At 40.4% G+C, this 21,937-nt stretch overlaps 1 protein-coding gene across 2 annotated transcripts; it reads right to left on the bottom strand.

Annotated features, from left to right (window-relative positions):
• Positions 1-1,518: 1,518 nt before the first annotated feature.
• LOC108940020 (retinoic acid-induced protein 1) lies at positions 1,519-16,400 on the bottom strand. Of its 2 annotated transcripts, XM_018761773.2 has the most exons (6): positions 16,086-16,400; positions 7,692-10,303; positions 6,660-6,753; positions 6,112-6,161; positions 5,833-5,909; positions 1,519-4,112 (listed from the first exon to the last, which is right to left on the bottom strand). In XM_018761773.2, the coding sequence occupies exons 2-5, from the start codon at positions 10,296-10,298 to the stop codon at positions 5,862-5,864; spliced, it is 2,799 nt and encodes a 932-aa protein (XP_018617289.1). In that variant the 5' UTR covers positions 10,299-10,303; positions 16,086-16,400; the 3' UTR covers positions 1,519-4,112; positions 5,833-5,861. The 2 variants fall into 2 exon arrangements, with proteins under 2 accessions (XP_018617289.1, XP_018617288.1); XM_018761772.2 differs by lacking the exons at positions 1,519-4,112; positions 5,833-5,909 and having other exon boundaries at positions 5,930-6,161.
• Between the last annotated feature and the right edge of the window lie 5,537 nt (positions 16,401-21,937).

Here is a 21,937-nt window from a genome sequence, read left to right on the forward strand (position 1 = left end):
TGCAAATGCAAGTTTGTCACCTTTCATGAACACTAACTCTCCTGTCCTAGAATAACATCTTCCATGCTCGGTAGCATATACATATACAGTATGCAAATTAAGAATCATGGTGACAATTTTAGGAATGTGTACTCTACGACTACGATAAAGCAACTGACAGCACAAAAACCACTTCAACATGGGAAATAAAGATCTCGGAAAGCAGACAAATCTAAATTAATTCATTTGTCTAGCTAGTTAAGATTAAGGACATTTTTACTTATGTGGCAAAGTTTATGAAACACGGTGACAAACTTCAAGGGGGAGGAAAACAACATGACAAGACAAAAGCATGGGAAAAATGTTTCATTTGATAAATAAAAACTGCTGCTGAGCCAAGCTCATTTTTCACACATCTACCACTTGACAATCTATTTGCAGCTCATCTCTTTTGACATTTAATACTGCTATACTTTGTCAAAAAACTGGAATTCTGATTTTCCAGTTTTTGCATGGAACAAACCTGTAACTGAACACCTTTCAATGCTGGAGATGCAGCTATTGCTAAATGTAAATGTGTAATATGTGTAGCTTTTACAAGAAACCTGAAATCCTTCAATGTATTACAGAACAGTATGTTTTACTGAGCAGGAAAGTCTTTAAAGAGGTGATAAAAGGGGCAAATAGAATGTAAAATAAAAACATCCTGCCCTTTGTCAGGGCACAACAAACCTGAAGAGTTCCATTGTTTTTAAATTCTAACCAGTAGCCATTCTACAGTAATATGCAGAATTTACCAGATACACAAACGGGGTATGACAATGAGCATTAAGGATCCTTTTTCCGTACAGAGTCCTTGATTTACAACAGATTTCTGGTTCAGTGACCTTGTTGTAGGTCAGCTTCGTCATAAGTCACCAAACCCCTTATACTGCATTATATCATCCATAAACATCAACATGCATGAATGCAGCATTTTCTAACGGGGCTTTATTTAATTTCATACATTATTCATGTCAAAATGCTAATTTAGAATATACAGTACAGTATACTTGTATGCTGCACTTTTCACTTTTGATTCCTAAATCTCTTTTCAGTTTTTCCTTTCCGCATCACCAAATGCTCATGTTTTCACTTCCTAGCGATTTTACATAAAAATTAACCATTACAGAAACATTTACACCATTTTTGTAAATAAAAGTTGCTTACAAACACTGTCAATAATATGGGTGTCTTGTCAGCCGACCAATGTTATCACACATCATATGCAGCAGTTCTCAGACTATGACCGAACATTCAAAACTCAAAAATAAGGTTAATGGGTCAGCCATTGTAAATCTGGATTGTCGTAAGTCAAGGACTAACTATAGTTAGAAACTTTATTCATCGCAAAGAAAAATTGCACAATTTAGCAATATCAAGGTAAAGAGTAGATTTCCCCAAACATTTTGAGGGCTATGAAAGGCAGTAACATCAAAAGCATCTTTATAGAAAACTAACAACAAAATTGAATGTCACACAAATGAATACAAATAACTTAATTATTCATTTTATTTTTGGTCAGACTAAACAAAGACAACTGGGCAAGAATAATAGCCCTTGATACTGGAACCTTTCTGGATTAAAAAAAAGTGGAAAAAAGTGTAAAGTTTGTTAACTAAAAGCTTTTTTGGACAGGAACTCACCAGAACTGCTACCCCATGTATCTTTTGGCCAACTTTTTTTTTTGCCCTTGGCATCACCTCTCATCACAGCAGCTACAAACCCAAATGAACAGCACAGGGAAGGGGGGAAAAAAAAGGTGGGGGGGCATTTTTTGGGGGGGAATCAATGATGGTTAGGAAAATGAAGATCAAAGGAAAACCTCTTTCCTCCTATTTTTTTTGTTGTGGATATATCACCCCCTGGCAGGACTATCATGCAACATATATACATGTGCAGTGTTTTCCCCCTCCAGACCCCTTTTACAAAAATGAGCAACTTATCCTCTTACCTTTGAGGAACACAACATTAAAGATTGAAACTCAACTTCTACTTCATTCAGGAATAACACACACTCTTTTTGGTATTATCCTAGATACACAAGAAAGTCTTAAATAGGTAAATATACATAAATATACCTACGCATTGATGAATACCTCATGGCAAGCTGGACAATAATACTACAGGTCATAAGAATCCTTGTCTCAACATTTTATTTTAAAAGCAGGTGGAAAAAATGGGATGGGGTGACACCGGAAAAATATCCAAACTTAGATGAAAATTTCAATAGCAGAACAAGAGCATAAATGTCAGATTATGTCTATAAACCAGCAGGGCAACGTTTGCACTTCAGTTGTGTTTTACCAATCATTTTAAAAATTCTTAGCAAGGCTCAACATTTACCCAGTTGTCTGTTCCCCTCACCTAAAGGTGTAGCTTTACCTGGGAAAAACCTTGGAAGATTCATTTATACTGTTGAAGACAGTTTGATAGTGTATTTCCTCTCTCTTTCCCTTCAGATGACAAAGTTTAAACTTTTGTTCTCAGATTGAGAATTTTTAGAAGCCGACTGAGAAACACCTTATTTTCTCCACTAGTTAGATCATTCACCTTAACATCACCAAGGCAGTTCAATTTCCACATCAGTTGTATTAAAACAAAAATGAGGAAAGATGGACTTTAAGCAAAAATGAAAGTTTTACATATTTTCTTGTGCAAACATTCTGCTTTACTACTGTAAATTTCATGTGGACCAATGTTAACGTCAATAAGTTGCCCCAGGCATATATTAATATTAAGCCTTGCATTATATTACACAGAACAAAGGCTAACATGGGCCAAAAAGCTTTAATGCTTTTCTCAATTTCATATCCTTAAACTCAAAAAGTTAAGATTTTATACCAAGAAATATTAGAATAGAACATGTGAAAGCTGGAAGCAGCATGTCCTGTAAGTCTGGAAAACCACAGGGATCAGAAAAGGGGAACTACAGACTACCATGGCAATGCTTGGGATCTGTTCAGGGTTTTTCAGCCTGTGCAGAGATTTACACGCATACTGTAATCAATGCTTTAAGTGCTTCTTAAAAGTGCTTCCAGCCACCCTTCCCCACCTTTCAACATCACAAATGAGCAGTGAGGACAGGGAGTATATTTTGGTGAAAAAGGTGTGTGGGCTGATAACACTATATAGAGTTCATCGGAAGTTGCTTTGGAGAAAAGCGTCTGCTAAATAAATAAATGTAAATGAGTGGTGAACACATGAACACTAAACACGCACCACAGTGGCAAAAATGTGCTTGGATCGAGGACGAAAGGTTAAAACAGGCTGTTCATACAAACTTTAAAGGACAATAATGTTTTAACATAGGCTGTCTTGCAGGCTCAAAAAGCTGAATGAGGGAGTGACAATAAGGCCCAATAAACTTGTACGCATTTCCTTTTTAAGAGTTGTCTGTGGTAATATTGCCGTTTTCACTTTCCTTAAATAATCATACACACGCACACCCACACACAGCAACAGGTCGATCAACATCAGGTCAATCACAAATCAGTAGAGGATCAAAGAAGCCAAAAATATAAATAATCCCCTGCAAACTGCACTTATAAAACTGTAAAAAATATTTCTCAAGCTGAGACAAATGTGGACTGTGTGATATTGTGGGAAGTTCTCTTCTATAGTCACTTGTTCTTCAATCACCAACACTTACTGGTTGTGTTGAAATTAATATGGCATTAACTGTAGTCTATATTTAAGGTGTCATCAACTGATTGGATCAGGGCTCAAAATTCACATCATTTGCTGTAGGGCTTTTGAGCAGCAAAGTGGACCCCACTGTCAAAGTTCTAATCCCCAACCAAAGGTGTTACCAGCCAAAGGCTGAAGGGCCAAAAAGCAAACAATGTACCCCTGACTACAAAAAACTGTAAAAAGTGCCATTGGTGAACCAGTTGTTAAGCTTTTTACATAACCAGTTAAAAAAAGAAACCCACACACACAATTAAGGTTTGTTGGTGCTTGCATTCAACTGAAGCCTTGCTACCAAAACATTCTTGCTGATTCTTTTCCAGTATCATCAAGGTTCCTGGACTCACAACAGAAGATCCGCAGACTGCCAGAGATGAAATAAGTGAGAGGGAAAGATCTGCAATCTGCAGGAAAGAAAAGCAGCAGCCTGTCAACCATGTTCAGCTTACAGGTTTTTATATTTAATATTTTAACTTCTTTAATTGAGGTCCCATCCATCCAAATAAACCAATGACAACATGAGTGACTCTTCATGAGTGTGTCAGGTAATGTAATCACAGTGAAAAGTTTTGCCACTGGAACATTCTTTGACACCATTTTTTTTTTTTAATCAAATTTGATACTGACAGTATTGTGGCAAAAATATATGCTCCCTTTCCAGCTTTTTGACATTAGATTTTTTTTTTTTTTTTTTTTTTTTAAATGTCCTTGGTATGGAGGATAACAAAATGCATAACCATAAGGGTGAAAACAGTCAAAAGCTGGTTGTACCACTATTAGCTGCAATCACTGCAACTAAAGTCATTCCTGTAGCTGTTCAAGATTTTGCATTTCTGTGAAGGAATTGTGGCCCACTCCTCCATACAGAACAGCTTTTGCTTAGTATAAACAGCTTATTTCAGGTTTTGTCACATTCAAATTCAGGTAAGGACTTTTGACTTGGCCATTCCATATTTTTTTAAAAACCATTTTAAAGCTGACATGCTTGTATGTTTGGAATCATTGTCTTGCTGTATTATCTATCTGCACTTCAAGTCATGGACTAATGGTTTGACATTCTCCTGTAGAATTTTTTGATACAAAGAGGACCTATAATTCCTTCAGTGATAATAAGGTGACCAGTGCCTGTGCCAATAAAACATCCCTGGAGCTTCACACTGCTACTACCATGCCTGACTGAAGGTTTTCACTCTGAAAAGCTGCATTTCATTTTTTTTCCTTATGCAATGCCCATGTCATTCAAAAATTCTACTTTTGATTCATCAAGTTGGTGACGCCTTTTTTTTTTTTGTAAAAAAAGTGATTTACACTTGCAAGCCTCTCTTGCCTCAGCTCATGTCAGTATACATTACACCATAATAATATAGTGTAAGAAAAGGGATACAAAGGAGACTGGCAGTTCCCTGAATGTTGCTTCAGGGTTCTTTGTGAGTTTATTAGTTTTCTATCCCTCGCTTGTGGAGTGTGGAACAAGTTTGGCAGGACAGCCTCTCCTAGGCAGATTCACCACTATTAAAAACTTTCTCTATTTCATAGTTAAAGCTCTGACCATGGTTTGATTTAGGTTCAGAGCCTTAGAAATGACTGTAACCCTGTCTAGAGTGAGGTTTCAGAAACTTTGCCATAGGCCTTCAGAAATTTCCTTTTAGCGTGGCAAATCAATGCATCTATCAAAACTGGCAACTGATATTTGTATTTAAGTAGTTGAAATTTATATTGAACAGCACTGTCCCAAACCAGGGCTGATAGGATTCAGAGAGCTCACTAATTGACCCCTTAACTATGCTGATTAAAGGTATTTTCAACACCTACGATTTCACATTTCATTATCTTCTACCCCAAGGAAATTACATAAATCCATACTGGTGTCTTTCTCTCAGGCTTCATTCATATACTACTAGAACAGACAAAAAGATAAAAATCATGCAAAAAAGCTGGGGGGAAGAAAAAAAAAAACAGTAAGTTTTTTTTTTTTTTAAACAGTATGTTGCCTTTGTCAGGTTCAATATTGGTGACTTTTGTGAAACCCAGAATAGCAAAGATCTGTCTTGTGGCTTAATTTAATTTGTGTGATAAAGGAAGAATCCATCAGTGCCCAACATACACACGCAGCTGAAGACAAACCTTGCATAGCATCTTTTCTCTTCTCTGCGTCACCTGGTTTCCTGTCTGTTTGCAGAAAATCCTTTGAATGACTTATTCTGGAATGTTAAAAGGGGGATATAGAAAAGGCCATTGACAAAGACCATACAAATTAGTTTTTGATTAAATACGTAAGAGTAGAAGAACTGAGATGAACAAACCAAATATTTATAAACATCTTTTATAAATAAATTTCCACTCTTTCACCGCTTCAGATACATGTAGTCCAATAGCTTGATGTGTCAAAATGAGGCTACCTACCTTGTGCTTTGTACATTTCATTGAGAAGTTGTCTTCATTGAGCACACAATCTGAAAAAGAACATTTTATGAATTGATGGGACTGTAGTGACTCAGGCAGCAGTTTGAGCACTGGCTGCCATCTGCAGCAGGCACAGCAAGACTAACTTCCACATACAGAACAAGTCTGCTAAATACAGTGGGTCTTCAAACATCACACATTTGGCACAGCGCTAACAGGACAAGCAGTTCAAGTGTGCTAACAAAGAGACACTACTTGAAGTACAGTCTAGCTCAGTACTATAATGTACAAGTCACCACTCCACACTATGGTATCAGCCTCATAATCTGGGCATGTTTGTATGTGTGCTGCTGGTGTCAAGCTCAAACATGTCAGCCACTTGAAATGAGTATAAGGGGCAACAGTTCAAAAAGCTGTTCCAAGACATCCACCACATAAAGTGTCAACACACATTCTTTTACCATGGAAACGTGAACCTTCCAGCATTCCTCTGAGGATACCTGCTGAAGCCAGCCCCAGAGAAGAAATGCCTGCAAATTGCAAATTACCTGACTGCATGGCGCATGGATAGTGGTACTTATTGGGGCACCCTTTGAAGAAACATCCCAGTGTAGCGCCCACCCTGTTGCATGTGGAGCAGACCTGAAACAGGCCGAGGCCAAAGTCGTCACCAAGAGACACAGCATAGTGTTCATAACACTTCGGCAACATGACCTTTTCAGCATGTAATGAAGAAATTTGAATTTACTTATAGGAAGTAATTATATTAAGATAAATACATAAAATCTGGATACTGGAGCAAGATCTGGGGGGCACCTGAAATGCCAGCTTGTACAATGTTGATACAGGCAGTTACACTATAGACCCAATATAACATAGGACCACTCATGACAAGGGTTAAACCCTGTCAACTTTCACTGCACATTTATGTATATATTTAAATACTATTAATTGTATATATTTATACCTATATTATACAAATATTTATAACTATACATATATTTTATAGAATCACATGCCTGCACCCAAGTCTCTCTCTCTGTTGATGTAATACACTCATTGTATTTTTGAGATTCATGTTGGTAATGGGTAACTGCGACAAGGTGGACTTAGTGTCAAACATCTAGAACTCTAACATTCAGGTTACCCGTATATGTGTTGGTGTGTGTGTGTGTGTGTGTGTGTGTGTGTGTGTGTGTGTCATATACTGTATATCTCAAAACAAATAACTAACCAAACAAGGGGAAAGTTGGGGGGGGGGATTACCAATGTTACTCAAATACTATTGAAGAAAAAAACTGGTTTGATAAAGGTGTCACCAAAGACTATGCTTGAGACGAACAGAAGGACAGAGTTTTGAAAATGAGGAGAGGAAAAAAGCCTGGCAACATGTCATGTGTTTGCCTGCATATCATAGAATTCACCACTTCTTGCCTAAAACTTTTCCCCACAGAAGATATAATTTTGCAAACGGCTGCCCAGCTGATTAAATGTGCAAAACAAACAGCGCAACAAATTAGTGAAATCTTCAAACAGGCACCATGATTCCAGCAGGGAAAAAAATCTAAGTTAAACCTTACCGTCTCTTGTGCCAGCCTGACAGCCTCTTCCAGCCCGTACAGCTTTCCTTTGACCAGAAAGACACCTGCTGACCAGATGCCACAGTCCTCATGGACCCAGTATTCATTGGTGTCCAAGGGCACCACAGGGGGACTGTACCAGTCGTCAGTTATCAGCTCTGTTCGGGGCCTCTTGGATGAAGGGCTTTCAAGGCCTTCGCTGTCAGTGGCCAATGTGTGGCTAGAGCCCAGGACATCTTCCCGCTTCAATCTGTGAGCAGGTCTTGGAGGCCAGCTGGTGTGCGCTTGGGCACGCCTCCTGCTCCGTGCGCTGAACGATGAGTCCGAGTCACTATATTCCTCCTCCTTCAGACCCTGCTTACTCCTCTGGGCTTTAGCGGCAGGTTTGTAGCCCTCGGGATAGTAAGGTCCGTGTAGATCCCCCAAGTCAACAGCATTAGCTGACCTGCTGCATAAGCAGCAGACAAGAGAATTCTGGCACTTACTTTCTGTGCTGACACGACCCAGCTGCAGACAGGAGGTTGTAGGAATAATGCCAGACACAAACCCAGAGGGTGCCTGCTGCTGTCCTTTCTTTAACCGTGTATTTTCCTCTTCAGCATAGTTGACAACCGTGCAGGTAGAGTACTCCTTAACCTCCATACGGATGAATGGGGAAAAGGTGTCTGCTTTCATATCCCTTTTCTCCTCCTTGTAATTCACATACTTAAGCTTGATTTCAGGCTCCTGTGGAGAAAACAGGGAGGATTGACCAGCTTTGCGCTTTTTTCGCTTTCTTTTTGTAATGTGGGCTTTCTTTGATGTAGGCATAGCCTTGCTGGCCCCCGAAGTAGTGTGCTGCTTTGTGGGACTTTTTTGACAGGCTTTTGGCAGCAGTGATGTTCTCTTTCCCCTAACCCTTGGAGAACGTTTAAGAGAACTGCCAAGTTGCCCATTTTCTGTTGTTTTCTTGGGGGTTAATGGTTCTGGAGATGCGTTGCTGTATGAAGACTTGAAGGTGCTTATGTATTCACAATCTGAGGTAGAGTTTTTGCTTCTGTGACTTTCCGTGTCAGTGTTATCAGCATTTACCTTCTGTAAGAGTGTTGTCTTTAAACTGGACTCCCTTTCAGGACCAGATGCATCCTCTAGTGAATCTTGGCACTGGAGGACTTCTCTTACAGGGTGGGAGAAGTTGGTCTGAGATTTAGGACTGGTGCATTTATTTATGGAATGGACATTACTTGACTTAGATCTGGAAGGTGAGATATTCTGGACGATGGCCTCCAACCTTTTCCCCCTCCTGGAGCGAGGAGGAAGCTTCTTTCTTTGAAAAGCTCTCTTGTGCGCAAGTATGCTCCCATTGAGAATGGGATCATCGTATACTGGAGACTTTGCTTTTTGGCCCTCAGGCGATATGCCCTTGCTGTCCAACAGGTCATTGCTAGACCGCGATGGCGGCCGGCAAGTTTCCGGTATATCAGCTGGCAGTTTCCGTAATCCATTGCTGACGATGGGCACTTCCACAATGTTACTGCCAAGGCTGCTCTCAAGAGAATATCCTACTTCCGGAGGTGCTGCTTGAGGCTCCGTAACAGAAAGATCTACTGGTTCCTCCTGTCCTGTGACATTAGAAACATCGTCTATAGAATTATCTCCAGTAGGAGAGCTTAGTGTTTGTGGCAGAACGAAAACAACTTCCGTTTCATCCAATGAGGTAGCAGGAGGGGATAAGGGGTCTTCTAAAGGACTAATATATTCCCCATTTAAAGAATTACACAAGTTCCGAGAATCAACATTATCCAGAAAAATCACTGGCTCCTCAGTTCGGGAAATAAAGAAAAACACTTCAGAATCACACTTTTTCCCCTCTCCCCCTGTGTTGGTAAGGAGGCTTTTTGTGGATATTTCCTTGACTTCTGAGAAGCTGTTGCCAGTACAATTATGTTGGCAGCCACTTCCATCACTTTCCTGAGAATGCGTGCATTCTGAGGCATTGTCTCCAAGTTTAGGTTCAAGTTTTTCCACCCCCAGTGGATGGCCATCTTTGTTCCCATTCATCTCAAGAGCCTGCTGCACAAAACAGGTCCCTGCTATGCTCTCCATTAAGTGCGCCTGTGTACTTGTCTCAAACAGCTCAGACTGTGACGTCAACCCAACAGGCTTAGCAGCATGCTGCAAGATGCATTGGTCAATGTCCACATGAAGTGCCCCTTGTCCCGCTTCATTGGCTAACATATCTGCTTCATGCGTAGGAGAGTGCCGGGATAATTTTCTATGTATGGACGGAAGCCCACAGATAGAGGGGTTATGGGACGAGAAGACTCGAGACCTGCTAACATAGGAAAGGGTGACAGTGGCATTGGAAAAGGCATTGTCTGGTTGCACCTGCTGACTGGATTGAGGCATGTGATCAGAGTCGCTCTCTGGAAAGCCAAGGCCCTTGCTGCTCCCAGGACCAATGCTGTACCAGCTGGGCGTCTTCACCATGCGCAGGGCCTCCATGGAGTTGCTTTTCAGCAGGATGTCGTCACTCTTCCTTGTCAGGTTCAATGCAGAGGGGAGGCTGCTCTTGGAAAGGTCTTGAGGCAGTAAACCATCTGACTTACTGGGAGATAGAGGTTCCATATCAACTGTGAAATACACAAAAAATATGTCTGAAAAAATAAAGGCGCCTTATTAATACCCAGTAACAGCCTTGAAATGTAGTTATACTTCCACATTGGCAATGAAAAATTTCACTGTGACTGTGCCAAGATATGAAAAAAAATTCACAAAGAAAAGTTTAGATGCCATCAAGCCACATTTTTGTCAAGGAGGAAAAACTGATATGCAAGTGGAGTACGATGGCTTTTCGTCCAGGTATTTTATACTTTGAAAAGGAAAAACTTTTTGTCATGAAAAGATCAATTCCAGTATATTCGGCACTCTCCTATTCAACTTTACTTTTAACAAAAACTATAAAAACTTGACTTATTGGTTATACTTTTTTAATTCTCCATGTAAAAGCACAACTAACAAATATGAATTATGAAAAGTAAAATAAGTTTGGTACTGAATTCTTTGCAGAATCATAATCAAAACAGTTTACTACAAAAAAGTTTTCAGCAACTAACATGTTTAAAAAAGGTTAAGATGATGCAGTTAGCCTTCTTATTTAACTTGACTGGTGCTTACTTAAAATGCAGCCACATTTACCAACCTCAGACAGAGCTACTGAGCAGGAGACAGTAAATACAGTCAGGTCTGCTGTACCACGTGTGACCATCTGCTACCTAATGCTCTTCAGGTCAAGTCCAAGTTGAGAAATAGCTAAAGATAATTGCTAATTAATAATAAAATAATCTGAATTTCTGGAACATTCTAGACCAGATGCCAGTGCATTGCAAGGTATCTGTATTACTCAGGAGAAAATCTGATGTAACATTTTTCATTAAATCAAAGAAAGACTAAAAAAACATAACTGACACAGAAGTATGAGCAAGAAAGTATCAGATTGTTCTAAACACACCGTCAATAATTCTCAAATTTTTGCATTCTTTTAACCACAGCTTTTGACAGTACTGACTACCTGAATGATGCCTACTGTAATTCATGTAGACTAATGTATAGTTCCTCAGTGGCTGTACCATAATAATCTGGGAGGGTATTAAAAATACTGAAGTTATTTAAATATTGGATATTTAGATTTTAAAAAAGCCATGACTTACTGATGACAGTCTTCTAAAACACATTCTCTTGGTTATTGTAATTATTTGGTTATCCACTGATTATGCTATTCTCAAACACACCTTCAGAATTATTTATTGTATTTAGTGCCTCACTAGTGTGCTGCTCTAAGAATAAAGCTGGAAACTGAGTCATTCAGGAATCAAACAGCCACTGTGAAGTCATATTCAAGCAGTTTGTAATGCCTACAGTGAGAAACACGGTAGCCGCTTGACCAGATGACTCTGCAACGCGTCATGACAGTATCCATCTTTCACTGCTCAAAATGCATGAATATTCCTTCATATCCTCATGAACCTCGCAAATCTATAGTGCCAGTGTGATCGTTAATATCACATAACTCGTGTTCCTGACAGTCAGAATCCTGCAGGTTTTAAATTTTAATTTAAACACCTCAAATGGCAGGTAACAAAAAATGAATTAAGAGCTGAGGCTAAACAAAAAAAGAAAACGGCACATGGCCCTCAAGGACTAGAGCAGTGCACCCCTTCGATATGAGGGTTTTTTTTGTTTTTAAATCTGATGAGTTTTTAAAAACTTTTGTTACCACCTAAAGCCTGTATATATTCTGAACACCTGGTCCTGACATACTACATTGCTAAATCTCAAAGCACACTGCATTTCTTGCCAGACTTCTAAAGTCCCTCCATCCTTCAGAGCACCTCACTTTTTAAATCACCCATTTACAAATAAGCTGATGATTTTCTCCAAAGCAACTTACAACGTTAAGCTACTTACATTGATATTCTCATTTTTAAAGAGCTGTGTAATTTTTTTTTACCTTTTTTAATTCATGATATTCAATCAAGGGCACTACAGCAAAAGGCAGAATTCAAACATGGAACCTATAAGTTTGAAGGTATCAGTTCTAACCATGCTGCCTGCTGCCTACTTTCACTGGAATTCTGATACTTCCAAAGAATACCTTTAATAATATTCAGCATTGTATTTTTCACTGAGATGTACATCACTTTGGAGGAGGGGTTGTACGACTTAAAAAAAAAAAAAAAAAAAAAAAAAAAAAAAAATCTAAAGTCTAAAGTTATGCGATGAAAGTCGAGTCAACGTTGACTAATCACTGATGACATCATGAATAAAAAGACGGGAAGGGAATGCTTTGTGACAACCGACAATCTGTATTCTCAAACTGAATGCATATGCTGATAACAGATAGCTCATAGGCTAAGTATATATAAGATGGGACATCGCAGCCGGGTTTTAAAAAAATGCAGTTTTTCATTTTTTGTTTTAAAAATGAAAAAAAAAAATCATGAAATAACCATTTAAAAACCAATTTTTGCTCAAAATGTAAAATATTTAAAATATGCTTCATTTATAGTTTCTTGCTGTTTTTTTTGACTGAGTTACTTCCTTTTGTGGTATTCTTGAACAACCCGCATGTAAACTAACTGAAACCATGCATAATCCATCAGTGGCTTTGCACTGAGTTATTGATCATAAGTTAACATGGATCACTAGGTGCTTTTCAAAAGCAGCAAGAGTGTCGTCTTACAATGTTGCGTCGCACACAAAATCTTCAGACACTCATTGTAGAACAACCCCACGCAGCACCATGTTGTACTAGATTGTCTGATCTTTGAATATGTTGCTCTAGTCTGTATTATTATTTATCATTTGCACAAATGGCCTCAGAGTGGACATTTTTTCCAAAGGAAAGACCGCCAATGAAGCTCACTTACGTCCACGTTAGGCTACTTGTTAGACGTTTACTTTTTTTTTTTTTCAGGTGCTTTTCTCCAAAGCGACTTCCAGGGAACTCTATATAGTGTTCGCAGCCCACACACCTTATTCACCAAGGTGACTTACACTGCTAGATACACTACTTACAATGGGTCACTCATCCACACATCAGTGGGACACACACACTCACTGTCACTCACACAATATGGGTGAACCTGAACAGTATGTCTTTGAACTGTGGGAGGAGAAACACACAGACACAGGGAGAACACGCAAAGTCCACACAAACTGAGTGTGGATCGAACCCACGTCCTCTGACACCACCCAGGTGCTGAGACCAGTGTTATTTGCTGTGCCACCAGATTGGAAATATTGCACACTTTATGGCATTGATCATTTTTGGTATTGTGAGATTTTGATTTCTACACTCTGTATGATTAAACAGAAAGAGAAAAATGAATAAGTACTTTTCTTTTCTGTGTGTGCTCAGAAGCAATAAAAAGCTGTTTTTCCTCATTTTTCTGCTAGTTAATTCATAATTTGTTTTTCAATTTAGAATCAAAAAATGAATGAAGGCATTGCAATTCGCATTTTGTTTTTCAATTTCAACTCAAACGAATGAATGCAACATACACGGACCGATTTGGATCGTTCCTTTACAATAAACTACATACATCGTAGTTTATTACATCATGGCTGTGGCAGTTCCTTGCTAGTGTTAGAGGATGCCTTTTTAGATGAGTGTGCATTGCACTTGTACTTTTGTTGTACTTCAGGACGGACCTGCATATTTGGCAAGTGACGGTAGCACAGGCTTCATCTTTAATGAAGTATTTCCACACACTTGACGAACCGCTGCTAGTTTACTGCAGTGACCCACCAGGCTCCTCACCTGTTGTCTTCTCTGAAGTGTCCATGTTGTTACTGTCAATCACGTGATCAGTGACTAGTCAACGTCAAGCTTAAAACGTCATCACGGAGTAGTAAAGTTGACAAATTGACTAGTCTGTGCAACCCCTACTTTGGAGAAAAGCCTCTGACAAATGAATAAATGTAAACAAACAGATCATTTGGATTAAAAAAAGCTGACCGATCTGTTAAAGTTAATTGATAATGACCAAGTATATAGCATACAAACAACAATCGTCACATTTCCATGTTTAGGTCCTTACTGATGGGAAATGTGGTCCAAGTGTTGTAATTGAGTGATAAAAATGAAATACTGAAACGTTTACTTAACATTTATGTATGCATTACCTCTACTGTGGTCCTTGTTGATTCATGCATTCAAAGACATTTAGTATTGTAGCAAAATGTGTCATTCACTCACCACATCCAACAATCTGATTGTTAGTTGGCTGACACTTTCACCCAAAATGACTAAGAATGATTTATACATTTGATCATGGTTATTATAGCAGTATTCAGTTGTATACTGTACAAATTCACCAACTGCACCCAAATCTGCAAAAAAGTGTAAATATCAGGACTTCAGTCCTTGTACAGGAGCTTTCAGCTACAATAGACTACATGGGGGGGGGGGGCACAGCCCCTTACCACTTACCCGGTTGGCAAAAACACACCTCTGTGTGCCACTTGAAACCCGCACACTACTGTACTGAGCATCACCATCACACACACTTTCTAGCACGAATGTAGGAAGCAGCCTTTTATTGAACCAGACATCCAACATTTTTGAGGGCAAGTTCTACAGGTTTGGCTGATATGGTTGGCCTGATCCTCCTAAACCTAAAATGTCCCAAAAGTATTATGCAGCGAAATCCGTCCGTGTACTCCGACACACACACGCATATTAAACGCAGCGCGTGGGTGACGGCCAGACTTCACGAAGTCATTTTACGTCACTTTTTTTGTTCTATTGCGCAACAAGTTTAAGCAAGATACAGAGAGAACGCAGCGAGCTATAGACACAAAGGGTTAACTATTAGACTAGCACATTGCGGCTCACTCGAATTTCATATTTACTAAATTATTTACAAACCCGAAGAATTTCCGCGGTTATGTATATCTTGCTAGCTCAGCTGTGAAGGATACAAACGGACATGATCATGATGATTATTTCCTAAGTGAGTCCTGCTTTATTACCCAGCGCGGTTAAAGAGTAACTACGTTAGTTTATCACCTGAACGACAACAGATGTAGCAAATGAAATAAACTAAAGAGCAGCGAGAGAGAGACAAAGCGCTGCACTGAAGGGTCGGAGGAGCACAGGAGGAAAGCAGCTCTTCCTGAACTGCACGCCCGACGACGGCGCCGCCGCGCGCGCTCCGGCTCCCCTTCATCATTCCACCGGCTCGCGAGTCACTTTTTTTCCCCCGGAATGCGCGGATTTACTTGGATTTTCGCTAGTTTATCCAGCGCGGTACAGTAATAAGTTACACACAGAAGGTCGTAGGACGGTAGGTTACAGTAGCGGTGGGAAAACCAGAGGGAATAATAAATTCAACAGCCTGTGTTTGAAACACACAGAACAACAGCCTGCCGAATAGAATACGCAGCCAACCTCCATTTGTTCACTTCAATTGGCGTGTTATTTACTTTCAATTCCCATTGTTTGCGTAAAGCCGGAGCCCCCAACGAGCGTCCAGTGTAACCACGGCATGGTCACGCAGTCATTCGGGGCGTTTTTAGTCCGCTGCGCAGAGTCGTGTTCCTCCTCACTTGACTGCTGCTGCTGCTGACAAATGGCTACGGCTCTGACACTCGTCTGAAGCGCTACGTTCCCCAGCAGCTCAATCATGGGACCGGTTCTGACCCACGGTGCCGATACGGAACACAGGGAAGGGGAATCACCCCACGCGGCGGAAGGTGAGCTGACAGATCAAACGGCTGTGCTCTCCACCCCCCCCCTCCTCCACGCCTCGTCAGCCGCCTGCCCCGCTCGCGGATCCCGCACGCTAGGCCTTTCTCGGCTGAAACAAAAGAAGCAGTAGAGTGAGTGCATCGCACGGGCTGGAAACTTACCGAAATGACAAGGGTGGAGAAGGAGGGGGGGTGGGCTCTAAAACGTAGAATTTAAACGGGAACCGGCGCCCCCCCGCATTTCGTTTGAGATCCCGCACGTTCCTGGCAGCCCACGCGACGAGACCCGGGTGCGCGCGGAGCGCTTCGCTCGCGCCAGGGACTCGGAGGAGGAAGCGAAAACGCCGCACTTCTTTTTTTTTTTTTTTTTTTTTCTCCTTCTCTCAACGGACTCTCTGCGTTGCCGGAGCGCGAGCAGCACTTCAAGAACAAGCACTAGTCAGCTGGTAGCCGGAGCGAGGCATCATGGGAAACGCGAGGGGAGAGAACGTCACAATAAAAGACACCAATCAGGGAGGCCTGACAGTGAAGTGTTGCACTACACGTAACATTGTTCTTGTCGACGCGCTCGGGCGAGATCGGAGTGTGAGCACATTGGAAAGGAAATTTGCGAAATATAGAAGATCCCCATATCTTAGATTTTTTTTAAACAAACAAACAAAATGTTCTTTATTCCATTATTCAACCTTAAAGTTCCTTACTGAAAAAATATTATACTTATATGTCTGAGACTATTTAATTTCTTTGTTTAGCTGAATCGTAGTTTATTACATCATGGCTGTGGCAGTTCCGTGAAATTGGCCCCCCTGCAAACAGCACAAATGAAGAAAACCTTATGATTCGTTAGTGCTAAATTTGTGCCGTTTTGTGCTGTAAAAATTAGAATTTGTGCAGTTACAGTTTTTGAGATATTAACGTTTATTTTTTAGGAAGTGACGTCACTCCAGCCCCCCTACAACGCCGCAGACACTTAAATTGGGGCTCATTGATTGATTAGTGCTATATTTGTGCCGTTTAAACCGCGGTTCTATCTCTTTTACTTTTTTAAATATAAAGGATAATATTTAATGTGACGTCACTCGAAACAGTGAAGTTGGCCCGCCAACAAACGGCACAAAAGAAATGCATATTTTTCGTGCCGATTTTTGCCGTTCGAACCGCCACCCTATATCTCTTACTTTTTCAGATGTAAAGGATAGTATTTCGTGTGACGTCACTCAGAACCGTAACGCTGCCCCCCTCCCTAGAAATGGCACAAATAAAGAAATATATGTTTTTCTTTAGTGCTACGTTTGTGCCGTTCAAAAAAAAGTAAAATTTAAAAGAGATGGAACCGCAGTTTGAATGGCAGAAATTGGCACAAACGTAGCACTAATGAATGAGCTTGAATTCGAGCGTCTGGAGCATTGTAGGGGGGTTGGTGACGTCACTTCCAGCGTAAACAACCTCCATTGTCTCCAAAAGTAAAAGAGGTAGGTGGGGGGGGGACAACTTGATGGATGCGGGTGATGATATGTGAAATATTATCCTTCATATATGAAAAAGTTAAAAAGATAGGACCGCAAACGGCTTGGCACAAATGTTACGTCGCACTAACAAATAATGTATTTCTTTGTGCGTTTGTGGGGGGGGCAACTTCACGGTCCCAGGTGACGTCACGTGAAATACTATCCTTTTTTAAAGAAGTAAAAGAGATTGGACCGCGGTTTAAACAGCACAAATGTAGCACTAATGAATGAGTCCCAATTCGAGTGTGCGCAGCGTTGTAGGGGGGCTAGTGACGTCACGTGCCATGTAAACAAACTTTAATACCTCCAAAACAAAAGATATAGTAGAAGTGTGGTTTGAATGGCACAAATCGGCACAAATGTAGCACAAACGAATAAGCCCGAGTTTGAGTTTCTGCAGCATTGTAGGGGGGCTGGAGTGACGTCACTTCCAAAATAAATAAATGTTAATATCTCAAAAAGTGCAACGGCACAAATTCTAATTTTTACGGCACAAATGTAGCACTAACGAATCATAAGGTTTTCTTCATTTGTGCTGTTTGTAGGCAGGGCAACTTCACAGAGCTGGCTGAGGCTCCTCAGGTCCAAGTACACCTTCCAGGCCTCTCTCAGATCTCACATACAGTAATCGCTGTTCTGTTAACTAGTATTTAGCTGATGCCTTTTTCCAAGAAGACTTCCCTCAATATACAAAACTAGTTGCAATCGATCACCTGTTTATGTAGTACATTGAAAAGTTCAACCTGTTCACCTGAAGCACATGTCTCTGGACACTGGGAGGAAGCTGGAGCACCCAGAAGAAACCCACATGAACACGGAGAACGTGCAGACTGCACGCAGGCTGATTGGGGATCGAACGGAGGTCCGATCGCACAGCCCCAGGGCTGTGAGGCAGCTGCTTTGCTTAATATTTCAAAGTCACAGCCTGTTCTCCAACTCTGCAGTGGTGCAACACACCTTTGAAAACATGCCACTGGTCTTCTAATGACAAAAATCAGCAACCCAGTTGAATCTTATTTTGGTGAAAGACTAAAGTGTGGCTCTGGGTGAAGATCATGTGATGCCTACAAAGCAGATGACAGAACCTTATCGGTGTCGTCACCATTGACTTACAACCCTGTAGCCTGCTTTTCGCAGAATGATATATGCAGTAGGCATAACACAGGTATATTCAAACAAGCCTAAAGTGCTCCCTGGTATTTTTTCATAATTCCATTGAGTACAGTTGTTTGTTGGTCCCAACAATACCTGACAAGATGTTACGCCACAGACATTGGTACATCCAACGTCACAGCAAGAGTAGTTCACTGGCCTCCCAAACTAACCAGTTTGTAGTTTTTTTTTTTTTTTTCTGATCCTTTTATTCACAGAAGCCTTACCAAAGAATTTAGAACACCAGTTATTTTAATATGTATATATTACAGACATAGTTCATAATACGTACAAGGGAATCAATGCTCCATGAAAGGAAAAGCTATGAAGAATATTACACACATATCCTGACCCTGAAAATTAGCCTTTTTTCAGTAAAATGACACACACCCAAAAGGGGTTAAAGGAAATTTTATACACCCAAAAAGTCTTATTGCTTCAGTTTTATTAGCAGACACTAAACAAAAACGAAGCAAACAGAAGATTGTTAGACAATTTAAAATACTTTACCAATGATTATTCAGCTGACACTTTTGCACAAGACAACTTTCAATATTTGTATACTAAGCAAGCTCATTATACCGTTTATATACTTAACCCATTTATACAGCTGAGTGATTTTTACTGTATCAATTCATGGTAACTACCTTAATCAAGGATATTACAGTAGGAGCTGAATTTGAACCCAAATCATTCAAGAGCAACAGATTGTGTAGCCTACTCGTGAGAATGATTCCTGAATTAAGTGATCAAGCAGTAGTAAATATCTTCCAAAATACTGTAAATCCGGTGTTTAAACACTTAGAAACGTGAGTCTTGTTGAATTTGTACCGCTCACTGTCAATAACTGCTTGCCCATGTCAGGGTTGTAGTAGTGTGGAGCCAATTCCAATCAGGATGCCAATCCACTGCAGGGTAGTCACACACAGAATACTACAGGCACTTTAAAATCACAGATTTACATTTATTTATTTAGCAGACGCTTTTCTCCAAAATGACTTCCAATGAACTGTATGTAGTGTTATCAGCCCACACACCTTATTCACCGAGGTGACTTACACTGCTAGATACACTACTTACACTGGGTCACTCATCCATACATCAGTGGAACACACAAACTCTCTCTGTCACTCACACACTATGGGTGAATCTGAACAGCATGTCTTCACACTGTGGGAGGAAACCCACATCCTCTTGCACCAGCCAAATACTGTGAGACAGAAGCGCTACTCGCTGTGACACCATGCTGCCCAAATTCACCTGAAGTGCATGTCTTCGGATAGTAGGAGGAAACCCATGAACAGGCTAAGAATATGCAAACTCAACACAGACTGGGCTGGGTTTAGACTTGTGCCCAAGAAGCCCAAGTGTTGGAAAACAGCATCACTATTTGCAGGCCACCCTAGTTTCTATAATTACTTTTGTTGATAACCAACTGACAAAAGAGCAATAAGTCTGTAATTTCACTTTACACCATCAAAATAGCAATATGCTTAAATATATATATGAGGCTAAGCAAAAAAGTATTGGGAATAAATATAACAAAATTAAAAGATTTATTACAGATTCCTTCTTGACTTAACCTCATGTTTAAATACTCAGTGCCTATATTAAATAAATCATTTGACATTTTGTGACACTCATTTTAGTGAATTGTTATCCCCAGTGATCAAGCATTTATGGTCTACAATAGCTTAAGGACAATAACGATCATATTACTAATTGTTACACAAACCAGACAACCTAGGATAAGACTGGAATTTGCAACCTTTGAACCACCACACCACTTGATATTTCAAAACAAAATGCAATTTCTTTCACTTGTTCAGTGATCGGCTTGTAAAAAGAATTGCTACATTGCACTACAAAGCAGGAATTTGACACATATTTAAATCACTTGGCAATATTTATGCATTTTCACTCCAAAAAAGAGAATAGTGATGATTGTTTTCTATGCATATACTTTTAGAATAAATTTAATTAGTGGATTCTGTTTACACCGTTATTCTTTTTGCATGCAAGCCTACACATTTTTAAGTTTGAACACTGACGTATTGCTACGCATTGTAAATGTGCACATGACTATTTTAAGCAAGGTCTGTGCTTATCAACGCAAGCTGCTGGGGCTTTGTAGGGAAGTCTTTGTAAAGGGCTTGTAGCATGTTGGGTGTCACAGGCAGCCAGAGGAGGGATGAGGGCCATAAAAGTAGTTCCTGAGGCTGTGGATCAGGAGACGTGAGCTGTGCACTCAAGGTAGCGCTGCTTGGGCAAAAGCAGGGATCTGATCATCCCTGGTTTGGTTGACTGGGTGAGAATGTCTCATGCTGGAATTCAATTCATTTTCACAGATGGGTCTTCTCACCAGAGTGATGCAGGGTGCTGAACATAGTTCAAGTGGTGTAACAGAGATGGAAATGGTGCAACACGTATATCCAGTTAAGGTGACAGAAATAGATTACCATTTGGATAAGACAGCTTACAACAGTGGAGAGGAAAACAAATAAACCTTTATACCAGTGCCTGTCAACCCCTCCTGGGCAATCTATTGTGGTGACGGGGGGCTGTGTGGATATGTTCTAATACAAAGACCAGAATGTCTGTCAAGGTAGAGCTATAGTCCAAGCCTGTTGTCAGTTCTGTAGTTAGTGATAGGCAGTCGAAGTTACTGTGTGCAGCCATCAGATCCAACAGTAGGTTGTGTCCATGTGACAGTATTACACAGGTTCCACTGTGGGTCATGTCAAGTGGTTAATGTACCAAGATGCCAGGAAACCTTAGTGAAGGAGAGAGACCCAGAACGCCTCATAATTCAATGCTACATCACTGATGTGTGCAGGTGCATTGAAAGATGTATATTAAAAAAAAAAAAAAAAAAAGCTTTTTACACTCAAAAGGTGATACAAGCATTTAGTGTGCAGTTATCTTTCTCAGGGGATGTGGTGGCGCAGCGGGTTTGGCTGGGGCCTGCTTTGTGGTGGCTCTGGGGTTCGCGTCTTGCTTGGGGTATCCTGCGATGGACTGGATTCCCGTCCTGGATGTGTCCCCTCCCCCACCAGCCTTGTACCCTGTGTTGCCGGGTTAGGCTCCGGCTCGCTGCAACCCTGCTTGGGACAAGTGGTTTCAGACTCTCTGTATCTTTCTCTAATTGCTTTTGTACAATATTTATTCCACACATTTCATTTGTGGCTAAGATGTGTGGAATTAGAGGAAGAAAGTGATAAGCAGTTTAACACAGTTTCTTATGTGTGTGACTTGGGAGATTCCACAGCAGTATTTTTTTTTTTTTTTTTATAAATAAAAAAGTACAGGGTTTTTGGAGGCAAGGAAAAAAAACTGGGAAAGCACAGACAGGGT

This window comes from Scleropages formosus, chromosome 20, assembly GCF_900964775.1.
Source record: "Scleropages formosus chromosome 20, fSclFor1.1, whole genome shotgun sequence".
Lineage (NCBI taxonomy): Eukaryota > Metazoa > Chordata > Actinopteri > Osteoglossiformes > Osteoglossidae > Scleropages > Scleropages formosus.

What these genes read in the sequence shown, in the direction of transcription:
- LOC108940020 (XM_018761772.2), bottom strand. Translation starts at nt 10,298, where the DNA reads ATGGAACCTCTATCTCCCAGTAAGTCAGATGGTTTACTGCCTCAAGAC. An exon ending in TCAGGCTGGCACAAGAGACG is followed by an intron (nt 6,754 to 7,691) that starts GTAAGGTTTAAC and finishes GGCCTGTTTCAG; the next exon opens with GTCTGCTCCACATGCAACAG. An exon ending in TCCATGCGCCATGCAGTCAG is followed by an intron (nt 6,162 to 6,659) that starts GTAATTTGCAAT and finishes GTTCTTTTTCAG; the next exon opens with ATTGTGTGCTCAATGAAGAC.